Raw genomic sequence first — 23,692 nt, 5'->3', positions numbered from 1 at the left:
GATCAGAGAACTAGATCCTATGTGCTGCAACTCAGACCCAGTGCAGCCAAATAACAAGTAAATAATATCAATAATAATGTTCATAAAACACCCCAAATATATGTGCCTTGTTGCTTTTTGGAGTGCTTACTCAATGGTTAAATACCAACTAAAAAGTCTTAGATTTGTGTATTTGTAATGATTCACAGAACCCATTACTACAAATGCGCGTGTTGGAGACTGCTAGCCTCTCAAGTCTGATTTAGGACAGGTAGTGCTCTCATAGGACCAATAAGAAATCCTAGGTTCTAATCAACTATTTAATCTATTTGAGCCTTCGTTTTCTTATCTGTGAAATGGTGGGGGGGGGGGGGGGTGGGGGGCGCATAAAAATAGTACCAACCCCATAAGGAACTTATGATGAAATAAGGTTCAAATCAGATCAGTCGCTCAGTCGTGTCCAACTCTTTGTGACCCCATGAACCGCAGCACACCAGGCCTCCCTGTCCATCACCAACTCCCGGAGTTCATTCAGACTCACGTCCATCGAGTCAGTGATGCCATCCAGCCATCTCATCCTCTGTCGTCCCCTTCTCCTCTTGCCCCCAATCCCTCCCAGCATCAGAGCCTTTTCCAATGAGTCAACTCTTCGCATGAGGTGGCCAAAGTACTGGAGTTTCAGCTTTAACATCATTCCTTCCAAAGAAATCCTAGGGCTGATCTCCTTCAGAATGGACTGGTTGGATCTCCTTGCAGTCCAAGGGACTCTCAAGAGTCTTCTCCAACACCACAGTTCAAAAGCATCAATTCTTCGGTGCTCAGCCTTCTTCACAGTCCAACTCTCACATCCATACATGACCACAGGAAAAACCATAGCCTTGACTAGACAAATCTTTGTCGGCAAAGTAATGTCTCTGCTTTTGAATATGCTATCTAGGTTGGTCATAACTTTCCTTCCAAGGAGTAAGCGTCTTTTAATTTCATGGCTGCAGTCACCATCTGCAGTGATTTTGGAGCCCAAAAAATAAAGTCTGACACTGTTTCCCCATCTATTTCCCATGAAGTAATGGGACTGGATGCCATGATCTTCGTTTTCTGAATGTTGAGCTTTAAGCCAACTTTTTCACTCTCCACTTTCACCTTCATCAAGAGGCTTTTTAGTTCCTCTTCACTTTCTGCCATAAGGGTGGTGTCATCTGCATATTCATATAAAGACTTTAGTACATAACAAGTTCTCAAACATTAGGTGTTATTACTAAAATAATGAATGCCTTTTCCACTATTCCAAGCCCAAGTGTTTCAGACAAAACCCAGACAGAATGCATGGGTGAATACTCTGGGGAGATGGAGTTAGTGGCTTGAATTTTGGATATCTGTGATTGAATAATGTGCCTTTTCTAGTTTATCTGCTTATTTTTTAATTATTCTTAAGCCCATCTTTGAGAAGATGGTGCTTGGGGATGTTGAAGGACTTTTTATTGTTTTGAAGATGTTTTTGTTCCCCATGTCACAAATGAAAATTTTTTCTATGAAGTCAAAGAGAAATTGTCAAACCTCAGCAATGGAAGAAGAAAGACACTGTCTACCTATATCCTTGCATGAAAGCTACTCCTTGACATAGGCTGAGCAGGGTGCCAGGAGCCAGTTGGACGAGGCTGAACCATGGCCCTCAGCAGACAGGGACAAAGTGATGTCAGGTCTCCTGCCTGTCTTGCCCACCACCCTTTCTGTCAGCTGCTTGGAATCCAAATGTCTGTCTTGTTTTTCGTTGATGACTTGGCTGAAGATTCTTGGAGCAGTTACCGCTAGAGCTGGCAGCCCTCTTTGAGAACACAGGAAAAGGAGAGCGAGGTGGAACTGGGGACAAAACCCAGCCCAGCGCACAGGATGCCCACGCAGGGGGCTGCGGTAGAGTCTTTTCTGTAGTCTTCCTGTGGCCTCTTGTTCCTTTGAATTCTTGCTATGGCAGAAAACACCATAAAGCCCCTGAAACTTGTAGCTTGGGAATGCCTCTGAGGTGTCCAAAAAAAAAAGTGTCACAGTTTTCCAGCCTCGTGCATGTGGCTGGATGGGTAACCTGTTTCGGTGCATCACACCTCAGGGTCTGCTCAGATTTTTGCTTTCAAGGCTGCTGGGTTTGAACCTCATTTCCTCATTCTCACTTTGTTCATGTACTATAGTACTGTAGTATTAACTACTGAAAAAGAGCCATGTGTAAGTGGACCTGTGCAGCTCAAACCATGTTATTCAAGGGTTGACTGCTTCATAAATGCTGGATGCTATTATCTGATTTTTTTTTTTTGCATTTATTCTAAATTTATGGGATGTATTTAAAGGATGTGTCTATTCTGGTGCTCCACAAGTTCACGGAAATGTTGAAACTTTGAATGATGTTAAAAAAAATTGATCAGTGAAATATTTCAAGTACCGCCTGGTGAGAGTGCTAAACAATTTCAGTTTTGTTTACAAAGAAAACATGAGTCTAAAGGGTGACTTAATTTCTTATTCTTAGAAAAATGGCAGGATGGTGTTGGATGTTTGGTAGTTCCCTTCTTTCCCTCTATCCCCGGGGATAAAATCATAGGTTCTGGACCTCAATTTGATCTGTCAAGACATTTTAGAAACGAGATGATTTAGGACCAAGAGTTGACTCATTGGAAAAGAGTCTGGTGCTGGGAGGGATTGAGGGCAGGAGGAGAAGGGGACGACAGAGGATGAGATGGCTGGATGGTATCACCGACCTGATGGACGTGAGTTTGAGTAAACTCCAGGAGTTGGTGATGGACAGGGAGGCCTGGTGTGCTATGATTCATGGGGTTGCAAAGAGTCAGACACGACTGAGTGACTGAACTGAGCTGAACTGAGACTGTGAGCCGTAGGAATGGGGAGCTGGAAAATGTTGTACAGGTTTCTGTCCTTAAGCCTCCTCCCAGGGTGAGGCAAAGTAGGGACACAGCTCTGTCACCTCAAGCAGGGATTCTCTTCCACTGTCCCCACCCCTGGTCCCCATTCACTGTCCCTGCCAAGTGTCCTCTGAAGGTGTTGTGCTTCTATTTGTTGCTTGATAATGAGTAAAAAGTATTCCAAAACCTCCCTCCTTTATGTTCTCCTTGGTTGCAAAGAAAGGAGGGAGTGGTCCCCCCACCCCCTCCACCTCCCGCCATTCCATATATGATAAACACACCTAAGTGTGTTCCTCCATCACGGAAAGGGAATCTTGGTGGGGAGGGAGGGAGGGGCTCTGTGTGGCTGCTGCTGAATGATGTGCTGGTGGGGGTGGCCAGGAAGCATGCTGGGACACAGCCATTTCCCACAGAAGGCGCACTTTCCCCATCACTCTACCTCTGGCTCCCTTGCCCCACCCCAGCCATGTCAGTCTAGCACAGGGATCCCCAGCCTCCAATATCTAATGCCTCATGATCTGAGGTGGAGCTAATGTACTAATAATAGAAATAAAGTGTACAATAAATGTAATGCACTTGAATCATCCCAAAACCATCCCCCCTCCCCACCACCTTCCATAGAAAAATTGTCTTCCACGAAATTGCTTCCTGGTGCCAAAAAGGTTGGAGGCTGCTGCTGTAGCACACCAATTTGTCTCCTCAGCCCCTGAACGAGACCCCTCAATGGCGTCTGCCAGGGTCACTGTATACTGGTTAAACTGGGCAACTGGTTGTACTGGGCAACAGGACATAGAAGGGTAAAATCCAGCTTAGAGTTCTGCTCACCAAGCTGTGAGTTGTGGTGCAGGGCTGGGTTTGCCTAAAGGAAGGGGCATCTTTTTCCAATTTGCACAGAGAGCTAGGGCTAGCCCTGGTAATACCTAATCCGAGCCCTCCTCTTATCAGCCTCTGGGTTGCTACTGAATTCTTTAGAGATTGTCTTCCATGGTTATCACCTCCAGGATCCCAAGGGAGCTGTAAAATGCTCAAGAGAGGATGTGGGGCCACATTGATTGCCAGGGACCAGGAAGGAGGTGGTTCCTTATTTCATTTGCCGCATTGGGTGCCCTCTGTGGGCAGGCATGGTGCTGGGTGCTGGGAATGTATTAATATTAATACATCTGGCCATAGACATGGGCCTGCCTTCAAGACCCACGAACAGAGAAGTGCAGCATCCATAGTGATGTCTGCAGGCACAGGGTGCCCAGGGCCCACAGAGTAGGTGACCCCAACATGCTCGAGGGACAGGGACACTTCCCTAAAGGAGGTGGACCTGAGCGGGGTCTTCCAGGATGCCTAGGAGCTGACTGGGTCCTCTTCTCTGGAGTAGTAGCTATTGTGCCAATGGAACCGTGACCGGGAATGCTGTGCTGAGCTAAGGTCCGCTTTGAGAAGCCCAGCAAGTCTGCAACATGTCCTCCTCTTCACTAGGCTCCTTACACTGGAGAGAAAGTAGGTCTGCAGATTTTAAACTTTGAAAATTCGTTATTTGCAAAAGAGTACAATGCCAATCATTCCCTTTTTCCTCGGGGGTTATATTCTGGGTTTTTTAATGATTCTGTTCCAAGTTAGTGGCCCCAGCAAGCTTTTTAGCCCCTGCTTTGTGACACCATGCTAAGCTTGTCTTTTTTTTTTTTTCCGCCTCTCTCAGATACTTACTGGAGCAAGACTTCCCAGGCATGAGGATCGGGCCAGAGCCCACCACCGACTCCTTCATCGCTGTGATGTATGGGGAAACCGAGGGCAACACCCCAGGGAACGCTTTAGTCGTGGACCCCAAGAAGCCCTTTCGAAAGCTTGGTCGCTTTGGAAACGCTTTCCTCAATCGGTAAGGACCGGCAGACCGCCATCTTTGGACCGGTAGTTTAAAGCTGTTCTTTGAATCCTTGCCAATTATGTGTAACAGTTCAAAACCAGAAAAACAGAGTATGTGTGTTCTGAAAAAAAAGAAGTTATAAGACAATACGCTTATCATATACAAATATTGGGGAGATTCTCTTAGGAAGTGATCATTTCTACCTGCTCTGGGTGGCTTCAGAGGGCAGAGCTAAGGCCCAGGATTGGACGTTGCAGGGCCACACAGTATAAGGAACAAATTTCTAATCATCTGAACCTCACGGGAAAGGATCAGGTTGCCTTGTGGGGTAGTGAGCTCCCCATGCTGGCCACATTACATGGTGGCTGGATGGCTAACTCTTGGGCATTGTGTGCCAGGACCTCCTACACAGAGAACTAAGCCCAGAGGGCCACTGAAGTTCTCCCGACACCCAGATTTAATCTTGATTATTCCAGGACCAGTCACCCCACCTCGCTGGATGTCCCTTTGGCTTCCCAGTCCCATGCTTTGAGCTGCATCCTGATTCATTAGAGCCAGGCAGGAGAAACAGGCAGGACAGTCAAACATTACATTTGTTGCATGGTCGTTATTTCACAGAGGTGAGTTGTAGGATAGCTGGGGCTCTGTCTGGATTGCAGCAGTGTTGTATTTGTACTGCCTTTCTGCAGAGTTCTCAAGACGCAGTGAGGTCTAGAACAGAGGACAAGCCCGCGGGTTCTCCTGGCTCTGTGCTTTCAGGCACCCCCTGCTCCTACCTCCCCCTCCTTCTTCCTTTTTGTCACTCCTAGCCTATTTTTTTAAAAAAACCCTTTCTCTTTCTTCTTTGAGTTCCCCTCACTCCCCCATTTCCCTCTTTTATGAGTCTACCACGTGAGTCTCTTTAGTTGCAGGGAGTGGGCTATGGGAGGTTCAGCACCAGGGAGTGGTCTTCCAAACGCCTTTAGGGAGCGTGGAAGTAGAGATGACAGATGAAAGACTTGAAACTACACTTCTGCTTTTTAGATTAAAAAAAGGAACAAATCCTCCCAGCTGACAGCTGTTCTCCCAGAGGCTGAGAGTTGCGCCTGATTGCACAACTCCAGGAGTGCCGTTCACAAGGACCATGAAATGAATGATGTGCCAGAGTGCTGTGCAGTGGGTCTGCCAAGAGTGGCCCAGGCAACCTCCAAAGGTGCCCCCTGTGAAAAACTCAACTCTAGGGATCGGTACTCTCGCCTAAGAGCTAATTTATGCTCCCAGAGCAAATCAAAGAAGGCGTCCAAATGGCAGCAAGAGAGCTCGGAAGCAGGATTAAATAGAAATATACAGATGATGTAGATGGAGTCACAGAGAAATCCCGTCCTGCTGCTCATGGTGACTGACAGCACTGTCCAGATGATTTTTTCCACCTTAAGAGTTTCTCCTCTAGAAGAAGCACGCTTCTCAACTCCAGAGCAACCTTGCTTGCACCACCATGTCTCCTTGTAGGACAAGTAGGGCTTGAGCCTTGGAGGGTGAACCCCAGGGGTCTCTCAGGACGAGTGGATCACAGCTGTGGGGGAGTGGGACAAGAAGCTCCCCCAGCCAGGCCTCCCAGGGGCCGTGGTCACGGGGCAGGCAACAGCCAGCTTTCCTGTCCCAGAACTGGCCCTAGAAGATTCCAGAGGCCCTGGCAAGTGCAGGGCACAGGATCCTTCTCCGTGAAAGTCTACCTGGAGTCCCTTGGTTCCATTACTACTATCCTTAGTCTTACTCTCTTTTTGCCTGACAGAGGCTTAAGAAAGAAATAAGCTGCCACCTTTTTCAAATTCCCATTTTATAAAGTCTATATTTAGAAGGGAAAAACAAGGGAGAATGGCTGTTGGCTTTATTTTGGCAAATGATTTACTTCCCTAACATATTTATTTTTTCTCAAATCACAAGCATACAACAGATGAGTATGGAAGACAAGCTTTCAGGAAAGGTTCTAAATGGCAAGATTTTTTATCTCAGAATTTAAAACTTGCTGAAAATAAGTGTTAATTGAATTCAGAGTACATAGAAAAGGAATAGCAAATAATTATATGGCATTTACTATCTATCTAAACTTTACTGGTAAATTAGCTCTAAATTCTCACAAAAAACCTGTGACATAGGTGCGACTGTTTTCCCCGATGTAAAGAGAAGGAATTGAGACATAGAGGCCCATTTAGCTTCCACTGGGCCACTCGACTGCTAAGTGGCAGTTCTGGGATGGAACTGAGGCCGTCTGGCCCAGGCCTGCTAGTGACCACTGTACTCGGCAGCCAAATGGGAGGACTTTGAGAATCACTGTCTTCTCTCCTCTATCTAACATTCAAGGCTACCCTTTATGTAGCCTGCCAGCAATGATAAAGATTATAATAATTATGTCTCAAATTTGTTGTTCAGTCACTAAGTTGTGTCCGACTCTTTGCAACCCCCTGGACTGCAGCACGCCAGGCTTTCCTGTCCTTCGCTGTCTCTCAGCTTGCTCAGACTCATGTCCATTGAGTCGGTAATGCCATCCAACCATCTCATCCTGTGTTGCTCCCTTCTCCTCCTGCCTTCAATCTTTTCCAGCACTGGGGTCTTTTCCAGTCAGTTGGTTCTTTGCATCAGGTGGGCAAAGTATTGGAGCTTCAGCATCAGTCCTTGCAATGAATATTCAGGGACCTAAATCATTGATTAATAATTTCACATACACCTTCTTTTCATGGCTAATAAAACGGATGATACTAGGGCCATTTTACAGATGAGAAAACTGAGAGTAAAGAAGTAAAATGACTTGCTCAAGAAAAGGCAGAGACAGGGCTAGAACTCAGGTTCCCTCTTCCCTTTTATCTACCACCCTGCATCTCACAAAACACCAGCAAAGAAGAGTTTCTATCCTTCTAGCCACCTGGTGACCATGTACACATGAGGCTCACATGTCAGGGGTGTGTGTGTATGCTCAGCCACTCAGTTGTGTCCAACTCTGGACTGTAACCCACCAGGCACTTCTGTCCATAGGATTGTCCCAGCAAGAATATTGGAGTGGACTGCCATTTCCTCCAGGGGGTCTTCCTGAACCAGGGATCAAACCCGAGTCTCCTGCAACTCTTGCATTGGCAGGCAGATTCTTTACCGCTGAGTTACCTGAGAAACCTGTCGTGGATGTACCACCTGGAAATTAATAGTGTATTTAAGAGTAAGTAGCCTGATTAAGTTGTATGTATACATGGCAATGCTGCTATTTCTCCCAGTACTGGCACAAAGAAGAGACTCACTTAGTATGGTGTGTCATTTAGATTGTATACGTAATTATAGCATCCCTTTGGGAACAGCAGCAGGCTTAGCTCTAAAAGCAGGCAAACTTATTTTTACTTAGCATACTTTCTGGGAACTAGGTCAAAAACCAGACTTGACAGGAAATAGAATTGGTTGTCTGCTATGAAGAACTTTTACTCCCTACCTCATTGAGCAACACTGATTCCTCCACCCCCACAGGATAGGTCTCATTATTCTGGCCCTCCCATTACAGGGCTTGGGCATCTGCCCCTTGGGGCATCTTTAAAAGAGTTGGGTTCTTTGTAAGATGGTACCAGCCTGGAAGCAATAAGCAAACCAGTGGAGCTGAGCCTCAATCTCTAATGCTGGTTTCTAGGAGTTTTCAGTGGACTCCTGAGAAATGAAGACAAATTCCCCCAAAGACAGTTTGGAAGTATAGAAATTTCATACTTGAATGGATCCCCAGGTGGTGCAGTGGTAAAGAATCCACTTCTAATTCAGGAGATGCAAGAGTTGAGGGTTCTATCCCAGGGTCAGGAAGATCCCCTGGAAGAGGAGATGGCAACCCACTCCAATATTCTTGCCTGGAAAACCCCACGGACAGAGGAGGCCGGTGGGCTACAGTCCATGGGGTTGCCAAGAGTTGGACTCGGCTGAGCACAAGCACGCATACTTGAACAATAAAGAGAAGCTGCGTTTAGAACAGAGAGTTCTAAAATATGTTCATGAGACATTCTGAGACTTCACCATTCTGCTTTACTTTAGAAGAAAATTCCACAGGCAAGCATGTCTCGGACTTGCTCCAAGGGAGTGTGTTTCTTTAGGTTTCAGAGTCTGTTGTCGGGGTAGTTCCACATCACACAGGAGAGGGACGCCCCAGCAGCACACAGGGCACGAGTCCTGGGAGATGCTGGCATGTTTTCGTTAGTTGAAGAAAGGGCAGGAGTTGGCGGGTTGGCCTCTGACCTTTCTTCCTACATTTGGATTAGTTATTTTATTTTCCCTCAATCTACTTTTCAGAAAATGGTGGTATTTGTGTTTTTTTTTTTTTAGTCCAGATAGCTACAGGCATCATTTTCTGTTTAGGAGCTAGTGTAATTTTAAACTGTCACCTTCCACAGAAGAAGTTCTTGATCTCATTTACTTCTCCTGTTTCTCTTTCTGAAATAACTCATCACTGGCCCTAGGGATTGAAATTTTGAAACTTCCTTCTAAGTTGAGGGAATCTGAACAGTACTTCCAGTGCTCCTGTTATTTTAGCCAGGCCTGATGGGGGTGACGGTGTGATCAAAACACAAAAAACAGCCACTGTCTTGAGTTTGCAAAATGGATTAGCAATAATAGAACACATATGTGTACTTTTGTACTTATACTGTTTGTTACCTCTATGCTTGTGATTCAGTGAGACGTCATTAAATGGACTTTTTTAAAGACAATGAATATTGCACAGTCACTTAGTACTGCTAGGAATTTTTTTAAAAAGCTGACTTAATACAAGTAAACAGCATTGGTCCGGACGCATGCTGACTCCACCAGATAATTTAGCTGCAGAGATTAAGGAAAATATGGCTCTTGCCAAGAATCACTCTTGATTCACTAGCAAAACTGTGTTGTTTTTTTTTTTAAGCTGAGAGAGTAACTGGTTTGGGGGGCAGGGTGGTTTTGTTTTGTTTTGGGTGGTGTGCTTTTCCCTAATAAACTCCCTGAAGCCCATCCTATTAGCCCTTATCCTCAGGATTTGCAATGGCTCCTGCGTCATTAAGCCATTGTTCTTTATCAGCAGCTGCCCACACAGCCCTGGTCCTGTCATCCCAGAAAACCAGTTTTTCCCCCTGTGGTGGTTGGGAGAGGGAGACTTGGTTTAGAAAAGGCCACGGGGAGGTTGAGCTGCATGGGATTGCCAGTGTTCAGCCATCTTTCACTTGCAAAAGTGGTAATTCCATAAGACTCGATCAAAGGGGTAACCACAGGCTTTTTATAGTCTGGTTCTGAAATTAAACTCCTCCTGGGCAGCGGAAGTTTAGATCAGGCCTTTGTGGTAGGACCATGTAATAATACTTTCTGCAGGTTAGTTGTCATAGTCTTTTTGCACAGTGGGTGCTGTTCACTGCGCCTCTTCAGGAAGTATTTCATCTCTCTGATTTTACTCTTATCAGTAAAGTGAGCCTGGGCAGGAACAGTGTCATACTCTCTTCCTTGGTAAACTTAGGCAAACCTTAAGGACTGCCTGGGAGTCCTCAGGCCAATAGAGTTGCTCAGACCTGACTGAGGTCACAGGGTGAGTGAGAAAGAAGAGGTTCAGAACCGGGTCTTCTGCCTCCCAGTCACTGCTCCACCCTCCATTAGTAAAGTGAGGGCAAGTCCCACAAAAGGGGCCTCTTTGGTGGAGTTCCAGGGCTGTGGCAGATCACTTCTGTGTTCTAGGATGTTGCCCTCTGTGTGATAAAAGATACACAGTGGTGACTCAAATGCATGAAATGACAATAGCAGCCTAACTGCCAGGTCTGCATCCTAGCTCTGTCAGCTACCAGCTATGTGACTTGGCAAGTTATGGCATGTGACCCTTCTGTGCCCCTGCTGGGGAGGAAAAAATTTTCCTCTACCCTTCTAGGTTCATCTAGCTGGTCTAAGAATTAAGTTGACTTAAGAAGGCAATGGCACCCCACTCCAGTACTCTTGCTTGGAAAATCCCATGGACAGAGGAGCCTGGTAGGCTGCAGTCCATGGGGTTGCTAAGAGTCGGGCACGACTGAGCAACTTCCCTTTCACTTTTCACTTTCATGCATTGGAGAAGGAAATGGCAACCCACTCCAGTGTTCTTGCCTGGAGAATCCCAGGGACAGAGGAGCCTAGTGGGCTGCTATCTATGGGGTCGCACAGAGTCGGACACGACTGAAGCGACTTAGCAGCAGCAGCAGCAGCAAGACAAGTTAACAGGAGAAACTCAAACAAAACTTTAATTATGTACATACATGAGAGAGACCCAGGAAAATGGAGTAGCTCCCCCAAATGGCTGAAGCCCTTCCCTTTCTAAATACCATCTCCCGTTAAAGACAGAGGAGGATGTTGGAGGCAGTGGTTTGGAATCTCAAAGGGAAGAGGAAGGCAGTTGACATGGAACTGGAAAAACAAATGTTTGGTAAACAAATATTTGCTTGCCTGTGCAGAGACAATGGGACACAGTGAGGAGTTTTAATAAATAAAACTGTGCAAGGTTCCTATCGCCTCACCTCGTTGATACTATATTTATCTCTGGTGACAGCTCCCTTCCTGGAACAGATCCTCTGTCTGCTTTCCCTAGGCAGTTAGAAGGAAGGTCAAAGATGCTTCCTGAGTTTGGAGGGGCCTTAAAAATAATTAGTCCAAATTATTCTTCATGCCAGTGAGACACATTTTTGGGGTGGCCGCATTTGCCCCCTCTTACCCTAGTCTTGTCCTTTGTAAAATGGAGATGTACAGCCCCACTGCTGAGGTTGTGGCCAGGATTGAGTGAGTTAATGTGAGTTCATGGAAAGTACTCAGGACAGTGCCTGGCACACAGTAAGTGGTCAGTGATGTTTGTGCCATTTGATGATTGCTGCGCCTACTGGGTATCACTGCGCTGGAAATGGAATCGCTATTAAGCTACTGCCTGGCTCTTTTAAAATGTTGATCACTGGATTGGAATGTTAGTGTTTGGAGGCAACTTTTAAGAACCGGAATCCCCTTTCTGTGCTGTCTTACTGTGTGGCCAGACTCTTAGCCCCTGGCCTGAGACCTTAGAGCTGGGCCATTCCTTTATGCACCCTGTCTCTACTACCACTCAGCCTTCCTTGGTTGAAGGGGTGACAGGGAATGGGCGTCCTGTGTAGGTTTGATCCCTTCCTTCTCTCCTTTTATCAGAAAATAAGACCAGCCCTGGATGAGAGACATACTTCATCAAGCTTATGTGAGGCTCCTGGGCTTAACTGGCACATGTCTGCATCTTTCACGTGAAATGTACAAGTCAAGACAAGTCCGGAAGAAGTAGGAAATCCATCCCGGAACAGCAAATCTGTGCTTGGAAACATTTCAGGAGACACATATCAGTGGGAAAGACCTGACCCAAGGCTGACTGTGTTATACCCGATAAATAACCCACGTTTCACCTTCCTTTCAAGGAACATGAAAGGAAGACCAGATTGCTCTAGCAGCATTGCATTAGGGTTTTTTATGATTATAGTATAACTATTTAAGAAAACACGAGTGTTTTTCTAACCCTTAGAGTGTGGGCCGTGCTCCCACATGAGGGTCTTGAAGGCTAATTTGTGCTCTGTGCTCTTTTGCCCACCTCCCCAGGCTGCCCCCAGTGCATACTGGGCAGGGCTGTGCAAAGTTCAGCTTTGCACATTCAACCCTCGTCACCCTATTTGGGGTGCCCCTGGAGAGCGCCCTCCTCCTCCTCTTCCCTTCCCTCTTCTTTTCTACCCCCTTTCATCTGCAGTCACCGCTCCTGGCCCTGGGCCTGCTTTCTTATACGTTGTGTGGTGATGTTTTGTGGATCGTCTTGTTTTGTGGATCACACATTTTGGCTCTGCTGTTGCATCAGGAGGCATGGGAGCTGCTGAAGCTTTGTCTCTCTGCACCGCACAGAGGGAGTGGTGGTTTATAAATTTTGAATCCCTCTGTTAATTTCACACGAGAATCCAGGGCTTTTGTGTTTTGGAAAAATTGATATTTAGTGTGAACTTGTGGTCTGGGAAAAAGGTTAGCCTCTCACAGAAGTACTTTATGTGAAATAGTTTTATATATGTGCAGTGTTCGCAGCATCACCAGGTGTCTTGAGCCATCTGATAAAAAGGATGGACTATATGATAAGAGACCAGATTACCCACAGGAAATTCGGTCTACCATAGATATGCTCAGAATGTTTCTACCCGAGTTCCAGAGGCACAAATATGGCATTTTTTTCCTCTGTGAACTTACAGAGAAATTAGTGGTCCCGGTGCACTTTACTCTCACAGATCTGTCTGGGTGTTGGACAATAGGGTTTATAAAAGTGGAGGGACAGGAGAAAATCAGAAATGAGGGGCTTCTCATAAATGAACTTGACCCCTTATTTTTTTGATGTTATGAAGTTTTTATTTTAGGGGTTGAGTTCAACTCAACTGACATCAGAAATATTAGGCTGCAGTCCTCAGCCAGCCACTCATTAGAGGCATGGCCTCGCATGTAATAACTGCAATGTGCTTCAGCTTTTCCAGCTGTAAAATGATCATAGTCATCATTCTGACATCTTCCTGGGCTGACTTGAAAAAATGGGAAAGAATGTCTGAGAAACTTGTCCTGAGCACCTTCAGCAAAGGTGTGTCAGTGATGCCATCTCATGCTCAGGGCTGTGCTATCCACACTTGCACTGGGAAGGCTGGGCAGGCCTCCCTCTCGTGCATTCCCAGCATGTTTACATGCTGAGTAATCCCACCAGTTCCACTGAATGGAAGAATTGAGTTTTCCCCGAGGATTTTCAAGCCTTCTGCCTACACAGACACTGAAGTTAGCCATTTACAATACAGGAAAAGGAAAGACACTCTAGTTTCTGGCTTAAAACATACACAATTCCTAACAGAGACCCCCCTGGGTTTCCTGGGATGGAAGTAATAGAGCATGTCCCTCTGGTGCTCTGGAGTTACACAGTGTCAAAGCTAAGAGCCTCTCCAGCCCCTGGCAAGTGTCTCCAGTTACACATGATGAAACTGAGGCCCAGTTCCCCTGGGGAAGCCCTTGTCCAGGGTCCAGGCAGGTTATTGGCCTGAACCCAGGTCTGCTGACCCTCAGGCTGTGGTTTTCCTGCCACTTCACTCTGCTTCCAAGGCCAACACCAGGAGCTGACTTGGAAGCATGGCAGAGGAATTGGGATGAGAAGGAAGAGGTGGTATCAGGGAGGTGATGGACAACAAAGACAACTTGGAGATGCCTGGCCAGGGCCCTGCTCACACCTGCCCTTTTGTCTACTCTTAGGACACCAAAGCACCTGGAGGATTTGGGGTATTGCCCATAGGAGCTTGCCACACCCTGAGCCTGGAGCCATAGCATGGTCCCTGGGGCACCAGTGAAAACAGGCCCTAGTGTCTCTGCTGGCACATTGGGGACTGGGCACAGGCTGGACAGGGCTCAGGATACTCCAGCCCAGTGAGGCAGTGACCCTGAAGGAAGCATGGGATTCCCTGGGAGGAGAAGCCCAGGACGCTTGTCTGAAGTGCAGTGTAGAGGAGAGACAGGTGGAGCTGAGGGACTCTGCCATCACACTGACTCCAAAGATGTCAGTAGCCAGGAGAGGCCAAGGAGCTATGAGATTAGAGCAATCTGCAACGAACAGACTCTGATCCCAACTTTGATCCCTTTCTTCCAGATTTATGTGCTCCCAGCTGCCCAATGAGGTCCTGAAGAGCATCAGCATAATCGACAGCCCCGGCATCCTGTCTGGAGAGAAACAGCGCATCAGCCGAGGTCAGTGCCTTCCCCGCCCATCCAAGTCCCCCCACCCCCACCCCCACCCCCAGGGCTGGCTGAGTCTCTCTGTGATGTCAGCAGAGGGTTTTTGCCCCTGTTTAATTCCTTTAAATATTGTCGTCTACTGTTAGTACCTGCCTCACATAAATCTTCAGACTTTAAGAGGGGGCCTATCACTTGCTGATCACTCACCTGGATACATGACAAGAAATAAAGGTGGCCAACCAGTCACCACAGGAGAGAGAGCCCTCCCTGCTGCTCTTCTTCCCCAGAATACTGGCACATATTCTACCCCAGTTGCCTCTGCAGCAGCCTTCCATTGAATGAGGTTTTATTGGTATTAGTATATATTTGGTGCCAGATGCTGTAATGCACACTGGAGATGTGGAAAAAACAGATACAGTTTCTGGCCTGGAGGATCTTGTCTTCTAATGAGGAAGATGGATATTATTTATTTTATCACAGAAATAAATAGAAAACAAGAGCTGGGATAATCATTCTATGATGGGAACTGTCTATCAGGGTGTAAGGGGGATATCTGGCCTTGGGTTGTTGGGAAAGACTCTCCAGAGAAGGTGACATTGGAGCTGGAACCCAGAGGATGAATTGGAATTAGCTAAGTGAAGCTCTGGGCTTCCCAGGTGGTGCTAGTGGTAAACCTGCCTGCCAGTGCAGGAGACATAGGAGACATGGCTTCAATCTGTGGGTTGGAAAGATCCCCTGGAGGAGGGCATGGCAACCTACCCCAGTATTCTTGCCTGGAGAATCCTATGGACAGAGGAGCCTGGTGGACTACAGTCCATAGGGTCACACAGAGTCAGACACAACTAAAGTGACTTGGCATATACATGGATGGGAAAGGAGAGACGATGAGGTGTTCAAAGGAAATCTGTGAAAGACAGAAAACGCTTGTAAAGAATAGTGACATCTGGGCTTCTTCAGTCGTCACAATGCAAGGCTAAGGCAATACTGTTTCCAGACCCATGCACTGTGGTTCAACCGATGGGCCTGTAGTTTCCCCTACCCTCGTGGTGAACGGGCTATCGGGAGCAGATCAGCAGACCATTTATCTACAGAGAGGAAATTCCTGACAGGGAGGGCCCTAGAAGAGACTCCTGTGGTCCCAGAGGCAGGTCCAGTTCCCCTTGTCCTGGCCTCTGAAACTAAAGGCAGTTCCTGGAGGCTTTGCTGGGAGGGAGAAGCCGGAGTGGATTAGTTCCTGCTGTCACTCCTCACTGGTAACTCTTCACACCCGCTTGAACAGGACTCACAGGATTATGGCCAGACAGTGCACTCCCCCAGCATTCCTGGAGCAGAAGTACAGTACACCAGCCCTGGGACACACCCGGGAGCCAGAAAGCAAGGGTCCTGTGACAGGGGTCAAGAAAGAGCTTCCCATGTCTGTCAGCCCTCCCTTCTCATGGCGTTTGAGAAATGCTGATTTTGCAGTCTCTGACTGCCTTGCTGTGCCTTCATCTATGTGTTCAGGGACTTGGTGGGCCATTAGGCTTCTCCAAGGCCTCCAAGAACATTGCACTTACAGAAAAGGGCACAAATAACCATTGGTAATGGTTTTCTCCAGCTCCTTAGAGACTGTTTTCTATGTGTGTACAAACATACTGTTTTAACAGAAATGTGATTACCATGCACATTTCCTACAGCTTGACTTTAAAAATATATATATATATTTATTTATTTGCCTGCATCATACCTTATTTGCATCATGTGGGACTTTTCATTGCAGGGTGTGGGCTCTCTAGTTGGCACGTGGGCTTCTCTCTAGTTGTAGTGCATAGGCTCCTCAGCATGTGGGCTCTGGTGCTCGGGCTTAGTTGCCCCACAGCCTGTGGGATCTTAGTTTCCCTGCAAGGGATCAAACCTGAGTCCCTGCATTGGAAAGCGGATTCTTAACCACTGGACCACCAGGGACATCCCATACATCTTGATTTTTGGTTGTTGGTCCTAAATTTTAGGACCTCTGGATTTTAGCTTCAGCCTTATCCATTCCTTGTTACTGGTAGGCCTCTGACCAATGTTAATTGTCTATATTCTTCAGGGTTTCTCCCTGGCTTAGTGATTCTAAGTGTCTTTCAACCTGTAGCTCCTTCAGAAAAGTTAGCATGTGATACACTCAGGATGCCTTGAAGACAGTTCTTTTCAGCACTTGATAATAACTGATAATAACTGACTCATATCCTAGTCTGACTTACTGTGACAAGTCCTTACTCACATCCTATGCCCAGAAATAGCACATATGGTTCCAGCCAGTCGGCCAGTCCCTGCCACCCTGACAAGCAGCAGCTGGTACCATACCGTGCTGTGGCATCATTGCTGGTTGGAGTCACTTAGTTGACAGTTTCAACATATTAACCCCAAAGAATGTGTGCTGTTTTAAAGCTGCTTCAGCTTTAACTATTGCAAATAGTGCTGCATTCTCGCACATGTTCCTATCTGCTGCTGTCCCTCCAGCTCGTAAATCACAGCCCCACCTTTGCCAGTCCTTGATGTCAACATTGGATGAGCCTCAGAGACAAGCTGTGACCCCGCAGAACTTTTGAAACATCCACCATTGACCTTACTAGTGGGGCTTTGCCTCCCTGATGGATGTTTCATCTATGAAAGAGAAAGGGGTGGCTGTCGCGCCTCCTCCCTGTCCCTTGGTGTGGTTGATGGATTAACCTTTGACAGGCAGAGTGTCATCAAGCAGGTCCCTCTTACACATGTATATCCTCAAAGGGTATATTCATAATAGCAGTATGAGAACAGCCACCAGAGGTTGAACCCTTGCTGTGTGTCTGCATGGTGTTCTTCACTGAGGATTTGCTAAGCTAAACCTGCATATAGTCATGCACAGACAGGAGCCCAGCCCTAACCAGGGAGCCACTCACCCTCACTTCTCTGAGGATGCTGAGCCTAACAGAGTTTGTAAGAATTCCTTCCCCAGTGGTTGGGCAGGTAGGCGACCAGGCTTGACAGCTGGGGAGTGGACAAAGCAAAATCTATTAAGGCACCACTTTTGGAGAACAGGCTGGGGGTATGCATGCTTCAAGCAGTGGCTGCAGGCTGACACTGCTATGTGGACCCCATCCACCCTCTAGCCTGCAGGCTGTGCAGCCCCAGATGGGCACATGCTGGGCAGACCATGCAGCTGCAGGAGGTGATAAGCATGGGGTGACTGCAGAGCAGCCCCAGGAAGACCTACTGACTGCATCACACTCAGAATTCTCCCATTATCATGGAATGAGGCAGATGGTGGGTGGGGCAGTGGAACATAGTGTTGCTTTGCTGGTGGTCAAACAGGGAAGGAGTGACCTAAGCTGGGGAGCTGACTTCATCATCATTGGTGGCCCTCAGGCGCCCCCAGGGCATTGCCCAGGTACCCAGAGTTCTGGGAACCAGATGGCCCAGTGGGAGTATATCTCCAGGAAGGAGTCCTGAACCTGGGGTTTAGTCATGTGCCTCCCCTCCCCTGTGGCTCCCTTCTTCCTTGTTCATTCTTCTCTCTTGTGCCATCATAAGCCTGCGTCCTTTCTACTCTGTCGAGTAGAGAGGGCAAGTGTGATTACCAGGAGGACATGGCATTTCATGGTCATTGCTCTTCTCTTGGCCAAAGTCAGAGGTGACCAGAAAAACAGTTGACATTGCTACATGATGATTCATATGTTGGGGTGTTTGGTTTGAGGCAAAACTTGGCAAACCCACTCTTATCTAGAAGTGATCTTTACAAATTGGAATGTGTCCTAGCACAGCATTCTCATCAACAGAATATTAACATGGACCCTAGAAGTCAGGTCCTGCTCTATGACCCAGAGTAAAACAAGAATGGAAGATCTGCATTGGCAGAAATAAATATCTAGATCTCTGCCTTGGTAGTTCTATAAATAAAACCCACTAGAGTAATTGGTTTTGGAGCAATTTTTAGCGTACTACTTACGATTGTGATGTTTCTCAGCTTAATTATAGTTAACAGAAAATCTTCAGGAAAAAAAGGGGTGAACTTAGATACTAACCTGTAGCTTTCTTGGCTAACATAGATAATTCTCATCAAGCAGGAATTAAAACACTCTCAATGTGATACACTATATTAACAAATTGAAAGATAAAAACCATATGATCATCTCAATAAATGCAGAAAAAGCCTTTGACAAAATTCAGCACCCATTTATGATTAAAACTCTTCAAAAAATTGGCATAGAAGGAACCTACCCCAACATAGTAAAGGCCATATATAATAAGCCTACAGCAAACATTATTGTCAATGGTGAAGAACTGAAAGCATTCCCCCTAAGATCAGGAACAAGACAACGGTGTCCACTTTCAGCACTATTATTCAACATAGTTCTGGAAGTCCTGCTGCTGCTGCTGCTAAGTCGCTTCAGTCATGTCAGATTCTGTGCGACCCCATAGACGGCAGCCCACCAGGCTCCCCCGACCCTGGGATTCTCCAGGCAAGAACACTGGAGTGGGTTGCCATTTCCTTCTCCAATGCATAAAAGTGAAAAGTGAAAGTGAAGTCCTAGCTACAGCAATCAGAGAAGAAAAAGAAAAGGAATCCAGATCGGAAAAGAAATAAAGCTCTCATTGCAGATGACATGATACTATACATAGAAAACCCTAAAGATAGTATCAGAAAAGTACTAATCAGTGAATTTAGCAAAGTTGCAGGATACAAAATCAATACACAGAAATCACTTGCATTTCTATATACTAACAACGAAAAATTAGAAAGAGAAATTAAGGAATCAATCCCATTCACCATTGCAACAAAAAGAATTAAATATCTAGGAATAAACTTACCTAAGTAGACAAAAGAACTGTACACAGAAAATTATAAGACACTAATGGAAGAAATCAAAGATAACATAAGCAGATGGAGAGATATTCCATGTTCCTGGGTAGGAAGAATCAATATTGTGAAAATGACTATACTACCAAATGCAATATACAGATTCAGTGTGATCCCTATCAAATTACCAACAGCATTTTTCACAAAACTAGAACAAAAAAATTCACAATTCATATGGAAACACAAAAGACCCCAAATAGCCAAAGCAGTCCTGAGAAAGAAGAATGGAGATGGAGGAATCAACCTTCTGACTTCAGATTATACTACAAAGCTACAATCATCAAGACAGTATGGTACTGGCACAAAAACAGAAATATAGACCAATGGAACAAGATAGAAAGCCCAGAAATAAACCCATGCACCTATGGGTACCTTATTTTTGACAAAGGAGGCAAGAATGTACAATGGGGCAAAGACAGCCTCTTCAATAAATGGTGCTAAGAAAGCTGGACAGCACGATAGACAGTACTGTCTGTGTCGTGCCAAACCTAAACATCTGCTACTGCTAAGTCACTTCAGTCGTGTCCAACTCTGTGTGACCCCATAGATGGCAGCCCACCAGGCTCCCCCGTCCCTGGGATTCTCCAGGCAAGAACACTGGAGTGGGTTGCCATTTCCTTCTCCAATGCATGGAAGTGAAAAGTGAAAGTGAAGTTGCTCAGTCGTGTCCGACTTAACGACCCCATGGACTGCAGCCTACCAGGCTCCTCCATCCATGGGGTTTTCCAGGCAAGAGTACTGGAGTGGGGTGCCATTGCCTTCTCCGAACCTAAACATCATCTAAGATTTATTTTGGACCCGGCATGAACACATGTAAAAGAATGAAATTAGAACACTTCCTAACACCATACACAGAGATAAACTCAAAATGGATTAAAGGCCTAAATGTAAGACCAGAAACTATAAAACTCTTAGAGGAAAACATAGACAGAACACTTGATGACATAAATCAAAGCAAGAGCCTCTATGACCCACCTCCTAGAGTAATGGAAATAAAAACAAAAGTAAACAAGTGAGACCTGATTAAACTCAAAAGCTTTTGCACAGCAAAGGAAACTATAAGAAAGGTGAAATGACAACTCTCAGAATGGGAGAAAATAATAGCAAATGAAACAACTGACAAAGGGTTAATTTCCAAAATATACAACCAGCTCATACAACTCAATATCAGAAAAACAATCCAATCAAAAAGTGGGGAAAAGACCTAAACAGACATTTCTCCAAAGAAGACATACAGATGGCTAACAAACACACAAAAAAGATGCTCAACATCACTCATTATTAGAGAAATGCAAATCAAAACTACAATGAGATATCACCTCGCACTGGTCAGAATGGCCATCATCAAAAAGTCTACAAACAATAAATGCTGGAGAGGGTGTGGAGAAAAGGGAATGTTCTTGCACTCCTGGTGGGAATGTAAATTGATACAACCACGGTTGACGGTATGGAGATTCCTTAAAAAACTAGGAATTAAACCGCCATATGACCCAGCAATCCCACTCCTAGGTATATACCCTGAGGAAAGCAAAACTGAAAAAGACACATGAATCCCATTGTTCATTTCAGCACTATTTACAATAGCTAGAACATGGAAGCAACCTAGATGTCCACCAACAGATGAATGGATAAAGAAGTTGTGGTATATATACACAATGGACTATTACTCAGCCATAAAAAGGTATGCATTTGAGTCAGTTCTAATGAGGTGGATGAACCTATAACCTATTATACAGAGTGCAGTGAGTCAGAAAGAGATAAATATCATATTCTGATCCATATATGTGGAATCTAGAAAAATGGTACTGAAGAATTTATTTACAGGGCAGCAATGGAGAAACAGACATAGAGAATAGACTTATGGACATGGGGAGAGGGTGAGATGCATGGAAAGAGTAACATGGAAACTTACATTACCATATGTAAAATAGATAGCCAATGGGAATTTGCCATATGGCTCAGGAAACTCAAACAGGGACTCTGTATCAATCTAGAGGGGTGGGATGGGGCAGGAGATGGGAGGGAGGTTCAAAAGGGAGGGGATATATGTATACCTATGGCTGATTCATGTTGAGGTTTGACAGAAAACAATAAAATTCTGTAAAGCAATTATCCTTCAATAAAAAAATAAATTAAAAAATATTCTGATGTGTATCTAATAATAATTTTATTCTACTGAAGTAAAAGCTACCTAAAATTTCTACAATTTTTCTAAAATTCTTAAGATTTTTTTAAGTTCTTTTCTTGAAGCGGGTGGGTGAAATCTGACCAGGTTCACTCCTGAGAACATCCATTGCCTTGAAGATGGCACCCAGATTTTTGATTCTATGTGATGAGAAAAGAGCATTTATTCACATATCCTTATTTTCATTCTCAATCTCTTGCTATTCCAGCTCCTGAACTGTTTGCTTCCTAAAGTACTGTCTGTGTCATGCTAAACCTAAACATCATCTAGGATTTATTTTGGATCCAGCATGAACACAAGTGTGTTCCCAACTGCATGGTACAGACCTCTGGGTTCTGGCTCTAATCATGACGTCCCTCTCTGATGAGGAGAAGACTGGGAAAATTCTAAAGTGGCAGCTGGTATGCTTGTTCATCTGTTTACACCTAAGTATTTGGAAGGTGCTATGTCAGCAGTGAGTAATTGTGGTTTCTGAGAGTGTGAGGTTTTGTATAGCCTTCAACAGAGTTTGACTTTGATAACAAAAATAGTACAATTTTCCCTTTTAAAAATGTAAATAACTCTAGAAGAAGAAAGAAAAAAAACTCTTGATCTGACTCTTCCAGCAGAAAACAGATCTACCAGCAGGTCGGATCTAGGACGTAGAACCAGTGGCTTGTCAAATGAAAGTCTGAGGGCCTCCTCTTCTAATGTTTAATCCCTTCTCTCTATAAGCCTTTCTCTTTATAAATCAGTGTATAGAACTGAGAAGACAGTGAAAATTAGAAGGGCAGAAAATGTCCTGCTAGTAAAGCAATCAACAATGATGATGCATGAAACAGAAGAGATCTAACCAGGCTTCAAATAACATAATAGGAAACAACATTAGCTTCACAATCGTTGATTAATGTCTTAATATTTACATATAGATATCCTATGTCTTCCTGATTTTGGCAGTATAGTAAGGAAAGCCTTCAAGAATTAAAAAAGGGCCTCTGAATACTAACTGGTACATGTGAGCAGGCTGCCAACACAGCGGAGGTACCCAAACGTAATAGCACAAAAGAATCGACAGAATGTGAAGCAGGGTGTGGAAATCCAACTGGTAATTATTAAAGGTGCTGAAAACATAGTGATGATGAAAACCAACTGTGATCAGGGAAGTCCAAACACACCTACTTGACACATTTTTTGAACTTGAAAGACAAAAGACCAGATTCTGAAGCCTGCCCAAGACAGGAGAGAGAATGTTTAGAGATGTCCTGAGAAGAATGACTTCTCCTCTCTCTGGCTTTGGGAACAGGGAGCACGAGAGCAGAAAACACACACATACACAGAGGAACGAGTCTTTTCCCTTAAAAGAGCGACGAGACCTGGAGCGAGATGTTCGCCAGGTCTGACCAAGCAAAGGTCCTTCTAAGAAGCACCTGGAGAGCTGAGAGCTGGAGGCTGGAGAGGCCAGCGGCTCCCAGGGTGGGACAGAGGCAGCAGGGGCAGCCTGTCCTTCAAGTAGATTGCACAACCCGAGGCCGAACTTCACGGAGAGTTTCTGGGGGCGCCTGCCAATGCCTGCCAAATACCCCCTAGGAGAAGTTCAGGCCTTGCTTGTATAATGTTATAAATAACAGTGGAAATAATAATTAAATAAAGGGGGAGGCAAGGGAGTACCCTTCTCCTTCGTTCTGTTCACCACAGAATACAGACACAGCTCAGGACCGTCCCAGCATCTCAGACATGGTCACCTGAGCTCACTGGACATGTGACCATCATTATAGGTGCAGCTTGTGTCCCCACCTTCCCATCCTGTAGTTCTTACAGGATTTTTTTTTTTAACCCCGGTTTTGTTGAGATAGAATTGGCATATGTCATTATATAAGCTTGAAGAGTACCACATAATGATTTGACTTACATATGTCATGAAATGGTTACCACAATAGATTTATTGAGCATGCATCATCTTATATAGATACATTAAAGAAATAGAAAAAATTTTTTCCTTGTGATAACTCTTTCATTTATAGCATATAGCAAAGTTAATTATCTCTACTGTGTTGTACATTAATCCTTCCCTAGTAGTTATTTATCTTACACTTGGAAGTTTTTCCAGTAGTCATGTATTTGGACTGGAATACATCTGGAAGCTTTTCCAAATGTGAGAATTGGACTATAAAGAAAACTGAGTGTAGAAGAATTGATGCTTTTGAACTGTG

The 23,692-nt window shown here is 45.2% G+C and overlaps 1 protein-coding gene across 1 annotated transcript in view; it reads left to right on the top strand.

Annotated features, from left to right (window-relative positions):
• Positions 1 to 23,692, top strand: part of EHD4 (EH domain containing 4) — an 86,815-nt gene that overhangs the window by 20,132 nt on the left and 42,991 nt on the right. The window contains exons 2-3 of the mRNA XM_019968588.2: positions 4,573 to 4,749; positions 14,372 to 14,469. Of these exons, the coding sequence (XP_019824147.1) occupies positions 4,573 to 4,749; positions 14,372 to 14,469 (275 nt within the window). The remainder of the gene's footprint in view (positions 1 to 4,572; positions 4,750 to 14,371; positions 14,470 to 23,692) is intronic.

The sequence above is a fragment of the Bos indicus genome, chromosome 10 (assembly GCF_029378745.1).
Source record: "Bos indicus isolate NIAB-ARS_2022 breed Sahiwal x Tharparkar chromosome 10, NIAB-ARS_B.indTharparkar_mat_pri_1.0, whole genome shotgun sequence".
Lineage (NCBI taxonomy): Eukaryota > Metazoa > Chordata > Mammalia > Artiodactyla > Bovidae > Bos > Bos indicus.
Note: the sequence above shows the minus strand (reverse complement) of the source record. Positions and strands in the feature narration are given on the sequence as shown.